General features: G+C 38.1%; 1 protein-coding gene across 1 annotated transcript in view; it reads right to left on the reverse strand.

The window, feature by feature from the left end:
• The window catches only part of FAT4 (FAT atypical cadherin 4), a 136,874-nt gene that overhangs the window by 20,837 nt on the left and 94,545 nt on the right, over positions 1-21,492 (reverse strand). Inside the window, exons 7-9 of the mRNA XM_015276389.4 lie at positions 18,112-18,292; positions 14,249-14,499; positions 7,046-11,395 (exon numbers count right to left, since the gene is read on the reverse strand). Of these exons, the coding sequence (XP_015131875.2) occupies positions 7,046-11,395; positions 14,249-14,499; positions 18,112-18,292 (4,782 nt within the window). The remainder of the gene's footprint in view (positions 1-7,045; positions 11,396-14,248; positions 14,500-18,111; positions 18,293-21,492) is intronic.

Below are 21,492 nucleotides of genomic sequence, written 5' to 3' on the forward strand. Positions count from 1 at the left end.
ACTCTGACATTGGCCTGACCAACACAGACAAATTTTCAAGTGTTTTGTTGTAATTATCTCATACAGACACTACATTTCTTTTTATTAACTGGCACCTATACCAGGGGGATCTTGAAATGAAATGAGAAGCTAAATTAAAACAAAAAGGGTTTTTCTTCCTATTCAATGCAGTGCATTCATTGTGAAGGGGATCAAGAAGGGGATCAAGGGTAGTGACAGCCCTTGCTGGAACTTGTATGAGCACAGCATGGTGAACACAGGATGCTATTGTACATTCTGTGATTTTTCTTATTTTTCCTCATCAATTACAACCTCCTTCCTGACTCAGAGGGACCAGAGTCCTCCAGAGCTAAAATATGTTACCCTGGATGCAGTCCTTTTCTAAGCAGGCATTGTCACATGTGGTAGATATTATTCACCAGAGAATAAACTGAAATCACATAATTCATTTCAACAAGGAAGAGAACCAAGAGAAGAAGTGAAGATTTTAACAGATGCTGAACACTGGCAAGGGGATTCTTTGTACAAAAGTAAAAATTTGTCTGGAAACATTAACTACAAAAGTGTTTGTCTTCACTTCTCAGTTTTTCATTGCTTGGCTTTTACCAATTTGGCAATCCTTCCACTATATGCCTCCGAGTACCTGTCTTGGTTTCTGCTAGCACTGCTAGCCTTTACTACCTATTCAGCAAAAACTTGAAACTATTGTTGTGTTTTCCGCTTATGTTTCTCTGTAAAGAATTTGAAAAATTAGCCATATTTCTTCCAGATCTTTCCTGAAACTCCACCTAGGCCAGGATAACTGCAGATACTTAGCAAGGGGTAAGAGTTGTGCATGCTTCTTATCGCACTAACAGTGAATTATTTTATTCATTGCACTACACAAGTATAAAGTATGTTTAAGTTAATATAGCAATATGAACTTGCATAGAGACTGTCCATACTTCTGTGATACTTATATCCTGTAATTCTTACCTGGCCCGTGACAGCAATGGACAAGATATAGTTCTTAGACTTCAGGAGATTGCTAGCTTTGAAAATTGTAGACAAATAGGGTTGTGCTACTACTAACTCTGCTAGTGTTTTCACTGTTTCACAGCTTCAGTCCCCTAATTAGTACACTTTCTTTTACAGTAGCCTTCTGTTTAAGCTAAAGAAGATTGAGGCTGTTCCATCATGTGAGCAGGAGCCCTCCCTGTATGACTACTAGGATGGAAGTGGAACATTAGAGGAGTCCTGTTGTTAACATGCAACTCACAGATTCACCACAAATCCGGGAAACATTTCCAGTGTCTGCATCTAATTACACTCTGAGGGTATTTATTTTTTTATTGTCTAGCAGGCATGATTGAAGGATGAGATAATTTTTTTTATGTTAGATTTTGCTCTTTTCCTTATTGAAGAGTTATGACACATAGCATCCATCTTTGACTTATCAAGGAGAACACATAGCAATAATGAGGTAAAGACACTTAAATTAGCTCAACGACATTTCTTAGTTAAAAAATAAAAATAAAAAAAAATCTAATGTAGTTAATAGGGTTTACTCAATCTTTTGAAATGTGCCCTAAGTGCTCTTCCTTTTGTGAGCTCTCTTTAAAGCTGGCATATTTGCTGAGTCAGCAACAGAAAATAGATGTTTATTTTAGCTGCACATATTTTAACTAGTGAATAACAACATCTTTTTCATATTTAGCAACTGTTTGAATAATTCAAAAAACTAATAAAAGCTTGTTTGCATTTATTCCAACTGTTTTGACATAGGGGAAGACAAATTCTCTGATTAAACAATTCATCAGAGCTAATAAAACTAATATTTATTTAAAATGAAAAAGAAACTTTGGCTATTCTCTGTGATTCTCTGAAGTGCTAAAGACCTGGGAAAACATGCTTATCTTAGGAAGCAAAAGCCAATTATCAGGAGAACAAAAACATAACTTAGGAATGCTTTTCCAGTTTGTCACTACGGCTGATTTGAGTTGGAAGGGACCTTAAAGATCATCTACTTCTAAGCCCCTGACACGGGAAGGACACTACTCACTAGATCAGGCTCCAGGGCCCCATCAACCCCAGCTTTGAGCATCTTAGATGAGCACAGATGGAGATGTTCTATCTGTGGAACCTGTGCCAGGGCCTCACCACCCTCACTGTGAAGAATTTCTTCCTAATGTCTAATCTAAATTTCCCCTCTTTTAGATTAAAGCCATCACTCCTTGTCTTACCACAGTACTCTCTAATGAAAAGTCCCTCTCCAACTGTCTGTTACTCTGTTCAGATACTGGAAGGCTACTATAAAGCCTCCCCCAAAGCCTTCTCTTCTCCAGGATGAACAACCACAACACTCTCAGTGTCTCTTCACAGGAGAGGTGCTCCAGCCCTCTGATCAACCTGAGTTTTGGATGGATCACCAGCGTTCAAATTGCACATTCTTGTTCTTCCCTTTTAATCTAAACTATATTTCTTCTATATCCCTATTTATTTCTCTGCTATCTCTGTCTAGTGAAACCAACCACTGAATGTGAGCATAGTGAGAAAGTGGATAGTGTTTCAGCAGCGGTGACAGTTGGTTACCTCTGCTGCTGCAGATTTGTACAACTGCAGAATGCAAGCTCCTGTTCATTACTGGCAAAAATGCACGGCTAATGGTAGTGACTATCTGGATTGGAAAACAGTGTTTTGTAGCTGAGAATTTGCTCAATCAGAGTTACTGTGCTCTTTGTATCTGTTACAGTTCCCATGGAAATAAATAAGAGGCATTACTTTTGGAGGAACCTATGTATTTCAGGGTATCAAATCCAATGAAGGGAAGGACACATCTCAGTCAATGTTTCATGAACCAAAGAGTCTCCAAACCCAGTCTGCCTCCAGTAACACTCCAGCTTAGATAAATGATGCAGTTAGTTGAGTCTTTAGATTTCGTCTCAACTGAAATACTGAAAGATTCAGAGTATTCATCTTTGTGTCATAAAGACATTGCTTGAAGAACTTGAATTTAGTGTAACACCAGATAATTGATAACAGACAGCATTCAGCATTTATCAGTCATCACCTCAAGCTGATGATATCACATGCATGGGCTTATAAAAATCCAACTTCCTGAGAATATATATATTTTTTTTTAATTGAAGAATGTATCAGGAACAGATATCAACTGAATGCTCTTGGGTTAGATTTCAGCTGATTCAAGAGTTTCAGTTTTTGTGGTTCCTTATACACATCTTTTAAAATGGTTCTTCTATTATTTTAATCTTGCATTTGAAACAATTTCACAAACCTACATTCCTTCATCTTAATGAGTCCTGTAAAGCCAAAAATGAAAGGTTCAGAGGAAGGGCTGACAACTACTGTAAATCACAAAATAGATTCCTTCTAGAAAATTATTATTTTTTAAAAAAACCTGATAATCATCAAGAGATGTAATTATAACAGATTGTTTAAACACTAATGATGTTGCTCTGAGGTAATCGCTCTTCATAATCCTATTCAGTGAAATGAACCAAATTAACTTTGCAGTCTGATGAAGTGAAATGCAGCTGACAAAACATAATAAATCAAATAAAGACTCTTAGTTTCCAGGTAAGCCATTGTAAGGGTCTACAGCTCAAGTACTTGAATTTGCAGTGAACAATGTCAGTTTCAGAAAATAAACATTTCTACTTGTATGCAGTGCTGTGTTACCATTTTGTTTTTTACCAACTATGCAAATTCAATTAGGAGACTGTATTTTCATTCCAAGAGAAGCAGCAAGGCTATGTTTACGATACACTGAATTAAAAATCTGCTATTTTGGCTGTCTCTTTTTGTGAGGCACTCTGGTATTGTATTCGTAAAGAAACAGTTTCAAGCTTTATTTTTACATTCACTACTACAGCTATCTTTAATCATATATGAATGAGGATTAAAATCTCAAACAGCTGTGCAATCTTTCTGTTGGTAGTATAATAATGACATAACGGTCTCTATGACAAGCATTCTCAAACAATCTGTATTTTGATATCTGCAGAACCTATGTATACTAAATTTGTAGCATTTCAAATATGCTTCTGCAGAAATAAAAACTCAAAATATACTGATTATTAATTGTGATCTTATCTAATAAACTCCACTGAAATTCACCACCAAAGATATGTTGGTTTTTAATTACATACTTTAGTGGCGTTTGTTTTCTGTCCTGACCAATTAATCTCAAGACACTTAAATACTTCTTGATTCTACAATGGACAAGTGATTTTAAAAAGATCTGACTCCCAAACACAAACGCCTGCCTCAGTGGTATTCTATTTTAAAATTATTTATGTTGACAAGTCGTTTAGAGGAAGCTCATATCAGACGCCAGATTTAACTCATGGCAAGAAAGAAATCCAACACTTCAAACTGTAACAGTCTCTCATCACATTTTCTTAGTTAAAACATTCTTTTCTTTTCTTTTCTTTTTTCTCCAAGTGTTTATCATGTGTAGAGCTTTATTTTTAGCTGACATAAGGCTCGAACATTAAACTTTAATGCCAAAAAAAAAAAATGACCTGGACATTTCTTTAATGCTTCAAATTATAGGCTAGAGGCAAATACTACAGTATGCTGCTAGAGTTAATGAAGTGTTTTGCTTAGTGGCAACATCAAACATATGCCCATTTAACTTCTGGTGCTAATAACGTAAAGAGTTGCAGGGGATAGGTTCCCTAGAACTGTTTTGCCATGCTCCCGGCAAAATAATCTGATGTAATAATGTAACATAAACTCCTGGATTGTAAACTTAATTAGAAGTGCTTGTCAGTTCACAATAGTTGTTCCTGACCTGAGGCTCAGCAGTACATTTGTGAGGTTCACACAGAAGATCAGATCAGTATCCTTTACATCAAGAGATTTTTCACTCTGAATGCGTATCAGCTGCTGTAGCTGTGTCTTAAATGAAGTAGTCATGCCATTCAAAATCAATTAATTTTCTTCTTTGCAATAAAGTATACAACATCTCCAGTACTAATCTGGTTTAAAAAAAAGTACCCTGAGCACTCCACTGGTTACAAACAAGTTTTAGGGACAGTGGAGGCAAGACCGAATTGTCACATCATAATGAGCAGGGCTGTGCCTACATGGTCTGTCCTAAGGCACTGGAGATACTCCTTAGAAGAGATAATAGAAGCTTTAACTTCTCTAGTCAGTCTCTTTATTACATCTCTAGAAAGCAGCCATAAGTAATGATTACAATTGTTCAGACTGGTAATACTCAGCTGGACAAAAATGCTTTAATTTCTTTTGCTGTTTTGTACTTAGGGTAGTCTAAGAATGATAGGAATATCTGAATGAGATGTCCTGAGTTTGTGGTTTTTTTGTTTTTTTTTTTTTTGTTTTTTTTTAACACACAGTGAATACATGAGAGAAAGACAGAATGCAAAAACTAGAATTTTATCCAGAGGTTATGCACAAGAAGACTGAAACCCTGCAGTGGTACGCACATTTTGTAACTGTGGTGCTTGACTGCAGTAATAAGGCATGCTAGAAGTAACCTTGCATCAATATGCAATAGCAAAGTTCCCATTTCTTTCTGTTTTGAGATACTGTCATCCAAAAATTATAAAGATTAGGAGTTCATTCTCTCATCAAATCATTTGGAGAGTGATCTGAGCTTCTCTAGAAGCTCCACTGCCAGGATGGAGTAGATCTCCATTGACTGTAGCACAAGGCTCCAACCCTCTCCCACAGCCATAGCCACCCACATGACAGACACCTGAAATATGGTGAGGGGAAACCCATCAGAATATATGTATCTGTATCAACTTTTAACACATTAAACTTTCAAAGCAACGTTTTTCCTACATAAGGTGCATACTGTACACATACTTCAATAAGCGTTTTTGAGCTTTTTAGTATTTTCAAAAAATAATAATTTCTTGAATGCTCCTCAAATTCAAGGATAAAAACTAAAGATCCTCAAGTAAAGTACATCACAGCAAATGCTTTTCAATGCACACAGGAACCATAGATGGAGGAAGATCCAATCACACTCAGATGAACTTAAAATCTACAGGCAATTTCAAGTACAGCTGTTTTCCCAAACCTCAGCCTAAGCAATAAAAGAAGATTAAGGTTGGAAGACAGTCATGCTAGAATAATTTCAAGCAGACAAATTCAGTGGGCCAAAGTTTTGATGGCATAATCAGTAATGACAACCAAGTAGTTTTCTTCTCCTTTTGAGGACATCTCTATATTTTCATCTGACCCCTAACTCTATATGCTACAGTGGCTGTAGCAGTTTAAGAGAATTTGCAATCTAAATCTGTTGATATATTTCTTAGAACATCTCAAGGCATCCTCTTCACAGGAGTAGCAAGCCAGGAATTTTGTTTAACTAATAAATACGCCCTTTGATGACTACAAATAAAATACATGTCCTTCCTACATGACAATATTGATTAGAGCCTTGTCATAATGAAAGCATCAGTCTGCTTTTCTAGGGATAATGTGAAACAAATATTGGAAAAAAAAACAAAAAAACAACACTCAGAAGAACTAGGAATGATGCAGCCATTTCTGTTAATGAAAAAAATAAATGGCAAAGGGATGATATATACATGCTTGATCATTTTGCCTGAGTTTTGTTTTCTTTCCCATTTCCTTCATCTGTTTTCCATATTGTATGACCGTAAGCAATTTGGGGCAGACACTGATTTTCTTGCTTGGCACACTCCTAACAGAATCAAAATGCTACCACAATATGCACAACAATAACAAGAACAGAAAAAGTCATACTTAAGCATTGGAAATGATTTCTACATATTTAATAAATTAAAATAGCTCTGGTAAAATCCTTCTGTTCTAATGCAAATCAGGTAGGAGAAATTTGCTTAAGGATAGCTAAAGCAAAATAACACTGTAGGCACCTGGTTTTCTCAGTTTTCCTAACTACAAAAGTGGTCTTTTGCATGACTCCTTCATCTAATGGGAATGCTCATATTCACATAATTGTAGCTATATCTTTTGCTTTAAAAGTACATTTCTCCCCTCTTTCCCATTCTCTTGACTGAGATGAAGAGAAGTAAAAGTGTACCTGTATACCCAGTTTTGCAAATACAGTTGAAGGTTCCAGGGAAGTTCTGGCAGGCGGCCCCATTTTTGCACGGGTTGGAAAGGCACTCATTGACATCCCTCTCACAGGCCATGCCGGTAAAGCCGTCTGGGCAACTGCATGAGAATCCTCCCACCAAGTTGTGGCAGGTCCCATCATTGTGACATGGAGAAGGGAGGCATTCATCAATGTCAATCTCACACAAGCTGCCTTCGTACCCTGGCATGCATCTGCACACAAAGGGCTGGAGGGGCTCGTTGGCCATGATGATGACAGGGACACTCTCGTGGCTCTTCAAGGCTGGACCTACAGCCAGCCTTCTCATGCAGCTCCCTCCGTTCTGGCACGGGCTCTGCAGGCACGAGTTGTGATCCACAGACTCAATCCGCACCCCACTCTGCCGGAAGAGGATGTCTTTGATGCTCTCGAAGAAGGTGGCCACACCACTGGGGTTCACGTACTGGTTGCTGCTGCGCTTGACAGCCGCCATCAGGAAGGTCTGGTTGCTCTCCTCATACAGCCCATAGAGCTGCACAGCAGTGCCCAGCCCTGTCAGCTGAGAGCTGGCAATGCGCAGAAAATGGAGGTAGTGGTTCGTCAGAAAATCCCGCACAGTGTGGACACTCAAGCGGAGAAGGATGCTGTTGTCAATGGTGGCGTTGCCAAAACCCGCAAAGAAAATGCGGACGCTGCTTGTGACAGCACCGTGTAGGCCGTCACTGCTGAGCACAGCCAGGTCAAACACCCCATCTGTGGACCTGGCCTGTGAGTGCAGCTCACAGGTGCCCCCAGGAATACTGAAGAGGCTGGTGACTCCTGAGGTGAGGGAGCACTGGAAGCTGTCTAACACATCTGGGTCCTGCGGCTTTACATTGCCCAGAATTCCTCCTGGGAAGAGGTTGCCATAATAGTGAACATAGATTTCTACCGTTCTGGGCTGAGATGGGTTGTCATTTTGGTCTATTACCTTTATCTGAACAGTTCCTGTGGAAGACATTTGAGGAATGCCAGAGTCTCTTGTAATCACTGACAGGTAGAAATCACTGATTTGCTCCCGATCGATCTCCCTTGTTGTGGTCAGGACACCGGCAGTGCTAAGGCTGAAGTAACTGGTTGCAGGGCCAGTGCTGAGTAAGTAGTACGTAAAGGGGCCTTGGTTTGGAGGGAGATCGGGATCTGACGACTGAAGTGTCATTACGAGAGTTCCTGCACGATTATTCTCCATGACTTCTCCCTGGCGGGTGGACAGGGTGGGACCGTTATCATTGATGTCCTCCAAAGTTACCAATAAAGAGGCACTGCCTGTTGCAGATGGTGTTCCTGAATCAATGGCTAGCACAGACAGGTTGTACACAGGCAGAGTTTCTCGATCCAGTTCTGCAGTGACAGTGACCTGTCCTGTCTGTGGGTTGATGGAAAAGGCACTGTTGTCATTACCAGACCCAATGAAATAGGAAAACCGGCTCCAGCTAGGGACAGAATCTGAATCAAAGGCACTCACAAATGTGACATGGGTGCCTGGAGGAACACCCTCGCTAATTTGTACGTTGTAAGTTCCTAAAGTGAATACAGGAGGATCGTTGGCATCCAGTATAGTGATATTAACAGTTACTTCGTCTATATCTGCACCACGAATGCTTCCAAAATTTTTTGCAAGAACTTTCAAAGAGATTCGTTCTTCTTTTTCTCTGTCAAGAGGTCCTGAAACATAGATCTGGCCACTTCTTTCATCTATCTGGAAGCCCTTCTTTCTGCTATTGCCGAAGATAAGGTAGTGAACTTCTCCATCAGTTCCCAGATCACGATCACTTGCAAAAACTTCACCCACAATGGTACCTTCAGACGCTGCCTCAGAAACTTCAAAATAATAAAGCTTGGACACAAAACGGGGCACATATTCATTAGTCCCTTCTAACTGGATGTTGACACTGGCAAAACTGCACCTCTCTTCATCTGGAACATTAAAAGCCTTTATTGTTAAATGGTAACTTTGCTTTGTTTCATAATCTAAAAATCCTTGGGTAGTGATCGTTCCTGTATTGGGGTCAATGACAAAGAGGTCACTATCTGAGGACTGAATAGCATATGCAATCACAGCATTAGGTCCAGAGTCAGCATCACTGGCATTTAAACGAATAACAGTTGTCCCACTTGGGGCATTTTCTAATACATTGGGAAAGTAGTCCTCAGGGCTGAATGTTGGAGAATTATCATTCACATCAATGACATTAATGGTGACACTGCAGAAGCCTGTTCTGGACACCCATCCTCCATCTGTGGCGGTAACAATTAGCTCATGCTTTTGGCATAACTCAAAATCAAGTGGTTTTGCTAGTGTCAGTGTACCAGTAGTTGTGTTGATAGCAAAGTTGCCAGCCTCATTTCCAGAGGAAATATTATATCTGATTAATCCATTCATAGCGGCATCTCTGTCTCGGGCTGAAACCGTCCTGATCACTGCTCCAACAGAGTGACTCTCCGGGATAGTAACACTCATATGGCTTTGAGAAAACTCAGGTGTATGGTAGTTTTCCTCGGTTACGACTATTTCAACAGCTACCTCAGATGACAGTGGAGGATTACCTTTATCCTTTGCTTTTACTTTAAACAGAAATTTTTTGTTCAAATCAGCCATTAGTGAAGATGATACAGAAATCCAGCCTGTACTCCTGTCCAATCTGAATTTATTAGTTTTGCTTTCATCAGAAACAAAGTATTCCACTTCAGAATTCAAACCGAAGTCTTTGTCATCCACTGCAGTAACTTTAATTAAGTTTGTGCCAGCTCTCACATTCTTAGTAACAGGCGTAAAATATTTAGGAGCAAGGAACAGTGGTGCATTGTCATTGCTGTCAACTATGTTAATTGTGACAGTTGTCTCACTCAGCAGTGGAGGACTGCCACGGTCTGAAGAAGTCACAATGAAGCTGTGCCTGTTTATGTTGACATTGCTTGAACCACTTGAGTTTTGGTACCTTAAATACTGTTTGTTGAAAATTTCCCCCGTGGTTGCATTGATACGGAAGAACTCAGATTGAGATTTTATGAAGTAGAAGACATGACCATTAGATCCTTCATCGGGATCAGTGGCTGAAACTTGAGTGACTTTCAACCCAATCCCAGGGAGCTCAGGACACTCCAAATAATAGGATGGTTTTGTAAATCGTGGAGCGTTGTCATTGACATCAGTGACAAAAACGGTGACGTCTGTGCTCACTGTCCAGCCAGAGTCATGAGCAGAAACTCTGATTCGGTAGCGATCCGTATCCTCTCTGTTTAGCAGTCTGCTGACTGTGATATCCCCAGTGCTTGGATTTATGACAAATGGAAGACTTGTATCCCTTATGGAGTACCTACTGATTGCATTCATGCCAATGTCTTCATCTGAAGTTGTGACTCGGGTTACTGTAAAACCCAGAGGTGCATTTTCAGGCACAGAAGCACTAAATATCTGGGAAAATCTTGGGGCGTTGTCATTTTCATCTAAAACATTAATGATAACTTTGACGGTTGTGCTCTGGAGCGGGGTGCCTTTATCTGAAGCTTTTATGGTCAGTGTGTATCGAGACAATTTCTCCCTGTCCAAGGGCCTGACACTCCTGATCTCACCAGTGGCTCTGTTGATACTGAAACTATTTTCTGTATTGCCCTCAATTATTTCATAAATTAACTGTCCATTTAGACCACTGTCCCTGTCAACAGCAGCCACTGTCAATAACTTCCGTGGGGACAGATTCTCCACTATTTCAGCAATGAAGGGATCTTGCTCAAACTCCGGTGCGTTATCATTGACATCTACAACCGTTACTTCCAATTTCTTATACGAGGAAAAGGGAGGAAAGCCTGTATCTCTGGCCTCAATCCAAACCACATATTTCTGTATGGCTTCAAAATCCAAAGCCTGGCCGACAGAAAGCTGTCCTGTTACCTGATCCACTATGAAGGTGTTGCCCAGGTTCCCACTGGCAATATAGTAGGACAAGGAGCCTCCTCTGGCTGAAGATCCAGAAATGGTGGTGACAAGTGTCCCAACTGCTTGATTTTCAGGAAAAGTGAAAGTCTCCTGTTCGGCTTGAACTTGAGGAAATTCTGCTCTGTTCACAAACCTCACGGTGACAGTTGTAGAATCTGTCTTGGGATACCGGCCGCCATCCCTCACGTGGACAGAAATGGTGACTTCAGACTCTCCTGACAGCTCATTGGCAGCTAGGATTGCCCCCCTTGCTGAATCAATGTGAAATTTCTCTGCGTTTTTCCCCATGAGGGAATAATGGAGCTCTGCGTTGGAGCCGGCATCTGCATCAGTGACAGTCACTGCAAACACAAACGAACCTGAAATGGAGAACAAAGACCAGGAAGTTCATGAATGAATGCATCAGTTGCGGAAAACACCATGCCAGCTTTTCACTCAGCAGTATGTGTGAGGGTATCCCCTCTGGTATTCTTCCTTGAGGAACATGCTCTTTCTCATACTGCTTTGAAAATGAACTTCTTTTACACAAGATGTGATGTTCAAGAAAGTAACCTTGTGAGCCCATGAAACATGCATATGGTCAAAAAGCATGGGTCTGAAAACTAAGTCATTGCATTCAGGGAAATGCACAGAATGTCAGTGGCTATGTGCACTGGCAACTGAACCTGCAATTTTTTTATAGTCCAGCATCCCATTTCTAGAACATACACATTATGAAAGCCATAACTCAAGGGAGATTGAAAGTCACTGATACTTTTTTTTTTTTTTTTTTTTACTTTTGGAGTTGCTCATAGTTTATCCATGTTAACAACAAGCAAAAAAAAAAAGCAACAAACAAACAACAACAACAAAAAACAATACAAAAAATAAAATGATACAAAAAAAAAAAAAACACCAAAAAATATCCAACACTGTAATTCTACAACTATCAAAGTTAAATAAGTGAACAGGCAGCACAAGTGGACATTTACCCTCACTCTCCCTCACTATTTTTTTCCTCCTATTTCCTAGATGCTGCGGCTTTGTTGCCAGTAACCTGTAAGATTATTTAGAGGGCAGTAAACTAATGCGACCACATTTTTAAAAGCATATTGGTAAACTGAGATAGGGGTAAAATCATACAGAAATAATAAACTATCACACACTAGTACAATAACATTGATAAATTATATTATGCATCTTTCAAATTTACCTTTCCCAGTAAGGTCCATCATATAGGCACTTTCTGCATTAGGATCTCTATTTGCATGGAGAATCCAGGGTGTCCTTTTCTACTGAAGTTTATAGATCTAATTTGTAGCACATCTTTCAAATTTGACACTGTTCAATCAATTTGCAGAATACTCTGTTGATGTTTTACTACTATTTAAATTTAGAAAATGCCACTTCTGTACAAAAATCATGTTTTCAGCCTCTTAAGGCAAAATCAGTTGCAGGCAGGAATGGCTTTGGCAGTGTCCCCCTAAAACTATACTGTATGTCACTATCTGTTATGTGCAGTAAGTGCAATGACTTGTACTCCAGACGAGGAATATTTAGGGAAGCACAATATTCAACTTCCTTCTGAGAAATGAGACATAAAATATTAATTTTTGCTTTGAACAATCAAATTTTACTATTAATTACTATTATTACTTTTCCCAATTTTTAGTCTTGACTAAATCTATAAGAAATTAAGCTTTGTTTTCTTTCATACTGCACATTACAAATTCTATGGTCAGAATAAAAGCAAAAGTCTTGAAAAAATGTTGAGGGTTTGTTTTTTCGTTTTGTTTTGTTTTAATAGTTGCCATGACTGCTAGTAATTGTCAATAGCCTTTCAAAATAATTTGAAAAGACATGAACATTTCCTTTTAAATGAAAATAAACTATCAACTGAGGAATTTGTAAATAAAAAATGCATGTATCTTAAGCTTTCTGCTCAGTTAAAAAGAGTAAACATGGCTTAGGCTTTCTATGCATTTCTAGTTATAAAGAGTCATACAAAGTCCAAAAACAGTATTGCCAGAACACTTCAATTAAAAGTATGTATACAATCAAAAAAAGAACCACACAAAGGCACTGTACCCCAGTCAGAATACACAAAGATTCACCAATGTAATAATAATATGCTTTCATTATGCTGTTCTGGAAACAGGAAAGAAATATAAACAAATTCATTCTTCCATAAAAAGGAGAAGTATTTGCAATTGTTTAAAATTTTGAAAGAGAACTCCAAGACAAAGAAATACAGCTTTTTTCTTTTTTTTTTTCCTTTTGAAAGAAAATTTGTTTCACAAACCAGTTGTCTTAGAATCCTCTCTGTAGGCATCACATATACACGTATGTAAATGCATATGAGAATGGAGAATGCTGACTTTCACAGCTAACTACTGTGACTGCAGTTTGGTGAACCTATGGTAATACAGTGATCATCTTTAAAAACCTTTTACTATTTTGAGATACTAGAGGCCCCAGTATTAATCTGTTTTAAATCTTTAAAAGTCTCAATAGTAGAATCCTTTAATATATTCTCCCTATCTCCATGCAAATATATGTTTTCTTTCTTTCTCCCTGCAATGCCAACTCTGCAATAGGAAATACTAGTATTCAAGACTTACCCATTTCTAATTTATTTATTCATCAGGTTTGTTTAATCATAAACTGAATCAGAAATTAATTTCTGCATCAAGTGAAGTAACTTCAAATTACGCGCAGTTTCAACAAATGGAAGGCTGCAGCTTGGGTTTACTTCATAACTTGGCTCAAAGAAAGGCAACATAATCAACATCTTATACAGAAAATACAGAAGGTGTTGACACAATGCTCTTTAAGAATTGCTCAAGACAGCAGAACAATATCTATATACAGAAGGATACTCAAAGAGGAAAAATAGGCTACTGCTTTCCCAACAAACTAATTTGACCATTTGTTTGTCTTTTTTTACAGATTTAAAGCTTGGTGCTCATTTTTGCTGTCTTCTTTATAGAGCTGCAGGAGGGTAAATTGGATTTAGGTGGAAGAAATAAACTGAAAAAAATTACTAATATGTAAGTCATGTATTGGCCTTTGCCATTGCTTACTTTTATGCAACACAAAGACAAAAATTTGGCAAACAACTGTAAAGGAATATATCAAAAACATTTTTTGTGATATGGCTTTGCACTTAGTATGATGTTAATGCCATCTGAAGTATCCTAAACTATCATAAGCGTCATCACTGATAAGGTTACCTGAAGTAGTAGGCGATGGAACATGAGTGACATAGGGATGGTGTTGAAATTTGGGAGGGTTGTCATTCACATCAGCAACAGCAACAAGCACACTGGTGGAACTGGAAAGAGCCCTGGGGTAGCCCCCATCACTTGCCACAACAATCAATGTGTAGTTCTCTCTTGTCTCTCGATCAAGTAGAGCACTGGTGATGATCTGTCCTGTTGATGGGTTGATTGTAAATTGAGAATTGCCACCAGTAAGTCTATAGCTGTTTGAATGAAAAATTGAAGAAGAAAAATTCAATTAGTATTTCATAAGGCAGCCTGCTGACTTCAGACCACTATGCTTACAGATATTGACACTAGGATTTTATTCTGTCTATCCATCTGTCTTCACTTTATTTCTCTTCCATATTTTGAGACTTCTCATAAATGACATTTCTGGGGATTTCCAAATGTAGTTGCTTAACACAGATAGATTTCTGATAAATGATTTTCAGACTAAGCCTCTGTGCACAGCTGGGCATTCTCCCAAAATCACAAGCGACCTGCTATAGGAAGCCTTTTGTACTGATTTCTGTGGGCTAATGCACGAAGTGTTACTCCAAAACATTGGCATGCTCTTAACTGAAACTGAAGAATATAACTGTAAATAGTACTACTTTCAGAAATCAAAGGATGATTTTTACAAAATAATATGAAGGTTTACAATTCGTATTTTTCTGGTACTGAGCTAAGTATTGCTATTCTAGATTTCAATTTTAATTCATAGTAAATGATAGCAAATCCATAACCACAGAAGTATCCTAAGAACTATCCTACTAAGAACATCCTACAAGGAACAGAATTTGATGATTGGTGTGTCTGCATGTGCACATTTGTATGTTTGTGGGAGTGTGTAAAAACGTGGTAGGAACTGGTCGTGTACCTACTGCACCTCATGCACCTCTGAATTGCTAGTGCAGTGAATTTGTCTTTGCTCCTTGAATGTCTATATGCCTGCTTTTAGTACAAAATGAATCTCAAAGACATCTGGAACACTAAGCTGTATTTTTAAAGGTAATTGGTTAACAGTAAATTTCTATTAATTCAGATTATGGAATTTCTAGGAAAAAAAAAGGAAAGAAAAACTGGCTAAAATGAGCAATTCTCACATCCAATATTATGGTCCTTATAAAATCAAAATTCAACTGTTATTAGCACTGCTTTTTCAGAGAAGCCTGTTATGGTACAGTAGCAACTTTGTTTTGTAGCAAACAATTCTACAGAAAGATCCAGGGGAAATCTACTATCATGAAAAAGAGTAAAATCCACATCTACATCTTTTCAAAATCTAAACAGGATATGACAGAAATAACAACAGAGGCCAGAAGCTTGTCCTAGAGGACTGATAGCCAGTCTGTCTAATAAGCTGTGGCAACCTCTCATGTTCAGTCATTAATCTCTACACAATGCCAGAAGCACACTTTAATTGCTTAATTATAATTCAATATGATGGCCATATGTAATTATTCTCCAGCCAAAGAAATGTGCATCTAGAGTGGAAAGAATGTGCAGTGCTTAAAGCACCACTTAAATCTCCGTAAATACCAGCAGTATGGACACACTTCATCTGTGATTTGCAGTGTTTTAACACTATGAGACATCACAGTTTCTCTCTAATGTGTACTTCCATGTATGAAGAATGACTCATGTGATAGCTCTGGAAAGATACCTTGAAAGACACTTTAAAAAACAAAGAAGACAAACTGCATTTGCTATAGGACATTCTGAGTTATATGTGACTACAACTTCAAGTAAACCAATGTAAGTGTCCGACAAAGTGTCTGACAATGTAAATGTCCATTTACAAAAAAATTCCAGAACATGTCATAAAAGAAATGTGACTGAAGTACTCAAAATCCAGTCTTTTGACTACTCTGTGCTGATCCTTCTTATCTATATCTTCTTATCTATACTACCTTCAACAATATTCAAGCATGCATTACCAGAAAGAACCTCATCAGCCCATCAGCCCCCTATAATATGCTACCACCAAAAATAAGAGATAAAGACTTGGCATACATAGAATTGTAACCATTTTGCAGAAGATCAGCTGCCTTTTACAGAATTAAGTCTTTATTTTCTTCTTTTTAAGAATATCTTCACATAGAATTTCATATACTATCTATAGAAATCAAGGATTTGCTTCTGGAATGTGCTCTAACAAGACTGAAAATGTATTTTGAGTGCATGGCACCTCTGACGAGAACTGCTTAGGTATTCTGGTCCCTCCAATAATTGGAAGTTTTGTAACATCAGTCATCTTTTAAGATTTGTATTATTTGAAATTCTAAATCTGGACAAATTCTGTCAAAGAAAAACAAAGTATATGTCTGAATTTAAAAAGTGCAAAACAAAACTTCAGAACAAATTAAAAACAGCTACTTATGAAAAAAAAATCTATTCTTGAGATAATTAGTGAATGACAAAGACTAATAACAGAAATATCAAAGCAATTCAAACACACTAAAGAAATCTGAGAGCACGCTGATAATTCTTGGTTATGGGGTGCAAACATTATAATAATTCATGCTTTGTATGGTATTCTTTTTCCTAAGAAAGTTTTCCAGAAATGAGTTTCTCTGAGTGAGCGTGGATTGAATTAAAAGTTTTATTGTTTCACAATGTAATAAATGGTAATTTGGGAGACTTTTCAAATATTTAAAGATGCCAAAACATAAAGTTCCTATTTCTAGGCTTTAGCTAGTGGGAAAGAAAATATTACAGTATTTTGTACATACTTGCTTTGCTATAACACAGTTCTGCTTTACTTTATTTCTTTTTCTCTTTTTTTTTTTTTTGTTCCATTTATGAGAACAGTGATATTCTTATGCACTTTGAAGTATGAACTGAGATAGTAAATAAATAAGCTAGTTTTAGATTCTGACTTTTAATTTAGGAAATAGAGAAACAGGTGTTTCCAGCAATAAAAGTTAATTTTGAAGAGAGAGCCTACATGTTATTGTGATTAATGTCTTATAAGAATCTGCTTTTTATTCCATTACCAATAAATCAATTCACAGTGGATAATCTCTAGCTTGTCACTACCACTTAGCGTCTTCATTATTCTTGTTCATGGACCGGTAATGGCCAGTGTTCAACTCACTGAACAGTTAAGAAATAGAGCTACATCAACTAAGATATGCAAACAAGTTGGTATTTAAAGCAAAAATGCCAAATTCTATCATCTTACTATTTTATTTTTTTTTCCAAATAGGATACATCTCACTTCTGGTACTGTGTAATTTTCATTCCATAAACTGGGCTCTAAACTGAACACATTAATTGACTGTAGATTTACTCATGGAACATGACAACTTAAAGTGAAAATTAAATTATCCTTAATTACAAGCCCTCAGTTGTAAATGCTATGCTAAATATAAGGTTTAAAGCCTTTCTAAAGGATACACTAACTATAGCTAGTCAGAAACACAGACTGTTCACAGTTATATATCATGCTTTTTCATGCAGAGAACGTGTACGTCAAGAGTGTGACCTGACGTGCTTAATCCATTTATTATTTTACGTGGAGTTTAAGGGTTTATTTTTTATTTTTTGTCTACACCTACTAAGAAGAAGAAATCTAGACTATTAACAGCAACACTCAGGTGTAAATGGAACTCCAGTTTACTTTTAACTTATTAGAAAATTAAAAACAAGACTGCAACTCTTCTCATATTCAATAAATTTCTAAAAAGAAAGACATATTCAGATTTGCTGAAATAAAATATCCTTTTGCAACTTAAAGTTTTATGTCATATTCATTATGGACATGGCTAAAAAAAATCTTCAGGTGAGGCGTGAGGTGGGACTCCATTCGTCAGTGCTAAATGACTTACCTAATAACAGCATTTCTAGAAGCATCAGCATCTGAGGAGTTTACTAGCAAAATATCTGTCCCTGTAGGTGCATCCTCAGGAACTGTAGCAGAATACATATTAAAGGCGAATGTGGGGACGTTATCGTTGACATCATCTACAGTGACAGTGATGGTTCCAGTGCCAGTGAGGGCAGGAGATCCTGCAGGAAAGCAGGATACAGAATGCTAGAGGTTACAAATACCACAGTGTTAATCTGAGGTCTGCCATCCCCAATTTAAAGACTAATGCTTGAACACATCATGGTACATACAGCAAGAAAGACAATGAGACATGTAAGACAGGGTCAGATTTGTTTCAAAGGCATTTTGACATAAAGTACAAGTTGTGAAAGTAAAAAAAAAAAAAAAAGAAAAAAAAAAGTTGTTTTTTTTTTAATACTTGCTTCATTTAATTCCAGCAATTTTTGTAATACAAGCTCAGTGGAAAAAGATGGTCTTGGAAACATTCAGAAGTCTTCCTGTAACAATTAGGACCAATTTGAACATGTGGTTGCCTTTCAGAAGTTGTTCAAAGGTGGCACACTGACAGCCGTGAAGACTCGAGCCCTCAATTTACTTATCCGCAGAACAAATAGAGTGGAAACAGTGGCAAACCCCAGCCTCTCACACAGCACTTCCACTGCCGGTCACACCCTGACCTAGGAAGACCTTCTCCAAAGGGTGAGAAGGTTGCAGTTTCCAGACTTATGCAGGCTTGATTTCTCTCTAGAAGCATCCATCTACAGCAGCACAGTGCTCACTCTGATGTGATACTGGCTTATAGGAAATAAGATCAGACTTATTTAACCTACAACTTTTCTTCTTATTCTAATATTTAACCCTGATGTGTGCAAACAAGTAAGAAATTAGCATGCATATTCACAAGCAGTCTCTCAGTATTGATTCTCCTTACACTTTTTTTTTTTTTTCCCAAATCTTAAAAAGATGCTGAAAAGCTTTACAAGTTCATGATGGCTTTGCCAGCTTATTGCACTTTTATCGAGCCAAGAATCAGCATAACACCTTCTGCTAACCAAATTCTTCACCGAAGGTCCCTGAAAAAATTGAATCCTGCTTTTATTTGAATATATAGCAAAAAAAAGGAGGGAGAGAGAAAAGAGCACAAAACTCACAAGGTATAGCACAAAGACAAATGGTGACCATGCCTGATTTACCCAAGATTGCATCCCTTTCCCCCTCAGTCTCAAAGATATACAATAATTCACCATTTGCTGGAGTGGGGAAAAAGCAATGTTAATGAAATGCTTTGGGCCAGCACCCCGGAGGCTGATTCAAGCCCTTACTGAAAGGCAAGTTTATTAGACTGAGCTGTCACTTGATAAAATACAGGCAGCCCCTTGTGACCATCCTAATCCCTCCATCACAGCGGACGGTTGGGTCGCTGCTGCACGAGGTCACTGCTAGGCCTCAGCCTCTAGGGGCTGGGAAGGAGGCAGGCTCTGCTCTTCCATCTCACGTGGTCCTGGCAAGGGCTCCAGACACAGAGCTTCTGTAGGAAAAAGCAACTAATGACCAATTTTCCCCACTTTTAACCCTTGCAGTCTGAAGGAGTACCACAGCCTCTCACGAAGAAGTTCAGAGCAGCTTCTGCAGGGGAAGGAGGTTTCTAAACAGAAAATACTTCCAAGTAACTTGATGTAATGTGCAAACAAACCAAACAAAGGAGCTTCTAAAGGAGATGAGCTATAAATCTTGCCACGCTCCCTCTGAAGCCCACCAACAGGACAGACCAGATCATGATGCTGAGAAGGAAGACATGAGCCAGAGGAGAGGTTTCCCACCATGTCTGTGCACAATGGAGCCCTTTCTCTGTTCCATTCTGAGGTAATTCACTCTGCCAATTAATATACTTTCAGTCAGGAAGGATACATTAAGGCACTAAGTTTGACTCATTTTTCACTTTTTTTTTCTTCTTTTCAATATTGTCATCTAGCCAAATGCTTATAGATAGAAAAGGCTGCAAAAGCACTCCTGATTGCTGAAATACTGCCCATGGAGTGTTTATTATTACTGCATTAAATGAAACGGAGTCCTCAGTGGCGTTCACTGCATGTGTCATCAAGCTCTGGCCTTCCAAACACATTTAATCCACATCCATCTCACAGCTAATGAAATGAAAAGTCGAAAGTTGTTAAGTTTCACAGGTGATTAAACAATTTATGCATAATTCAGAAATTAACCTCGGTAAGTCCCATTCAAAGAGCATTAGTAATGTAATTCAGCCTGGAAAAGAAAACTAAATTTCAGCGAAGATGTGAAACTCATTGTCTTAAATGCATTTGCTCACACAAAGAGCCAATGATGGAAAATTCAATCTGTCAGCTTCTTCACAAAAACAACTGCAGCAGAAGCTGCTCCAGAAGGCACCATTAGACATCACCCAATGGTAGCATGATGGGATGAGCTCAAGCACAATCGTTGGTGTAAAAAGGAACTGGAGCTTGATGGCTGTACTAGCAAGGCTTCCCATCAGCATGGAGGAATGGGAAGAGTATGCTAATACAAGGTGGATTTTGTATTAGCCCAGTACTCTTATCAATTTGGTCTGACTCCATATGTGTTATCTATCCACATATTCCTTATTGATGCATTACATTGATCAAAATAAGAGCACTTGTGTGAATCAAAATGGCAGAAATTGGCTCTTTGTAAGACACTTGATGGCCATTACTCCTATTGGGTGTGTCTACAAGGCACAGTACAGCACAGTGTGGACACATTTATTTTAGTCTCAGAGAAGTGAAAATACAAGCCAAGGTTGAGCATACTAATAAAATTAGCTAGGGTAATATAAGCAACTCAGATCTCATTCAGTGCTAGCTTGTGGCTCAAGAAATATCCCAGAAGTCCAATATTAATTCAGCTGTTTGTAACATCCAAAGCCACTGCTTTTTGTCTCAAAACCAAAAATCATTCTCATTTTTCTTAGATGGAAAAACTCACGCATCTACATTGCTTTCCTGTCTACACAGTTATCCAAATACGTCCTTTTTCTTCTCTAAGTAAAACATCACGTCCACAAATTTATTCCTCTATTCTATTATGCTGAAAGATAAAGTTGCAGTTTCACAGAGTTCTCAAAGCTTGTATTCACTTGAAATTAAATGACTAGCTCACATTTCTGCAGTTACTGAGAAATATAAGAAGAGGAAATTACAAATGAAGTAATTTTCAATGGAAAAGAAATAGCTCAGGGCCAAACTCTACCATTCTCGGTGAACTTCCAGTGAAAGTTCTGCTTGCATAAGGACCACAGAATTTGGCCCCTGGTAATAAGTAGGTTTCATAAAATGTAGATGTCATATTTGTGGTAAAAGAAGTACTTTCCATGGTTGGGCTG

Source organism: Gallus gallus, chromosome 4 (assembly GCF_016699485.2).
Source record: "Gallus gallus isolate bGalGal1 chromosome 4, bGalGal1.mat.broiler.GRCg7b, whole genome shotgun sequence".
Lineage (NCBI taxonomy): Eukaryota > Metazoa > Chordata > Aves > Galliformes > Phasianidae > Gallus > Gallus gallus.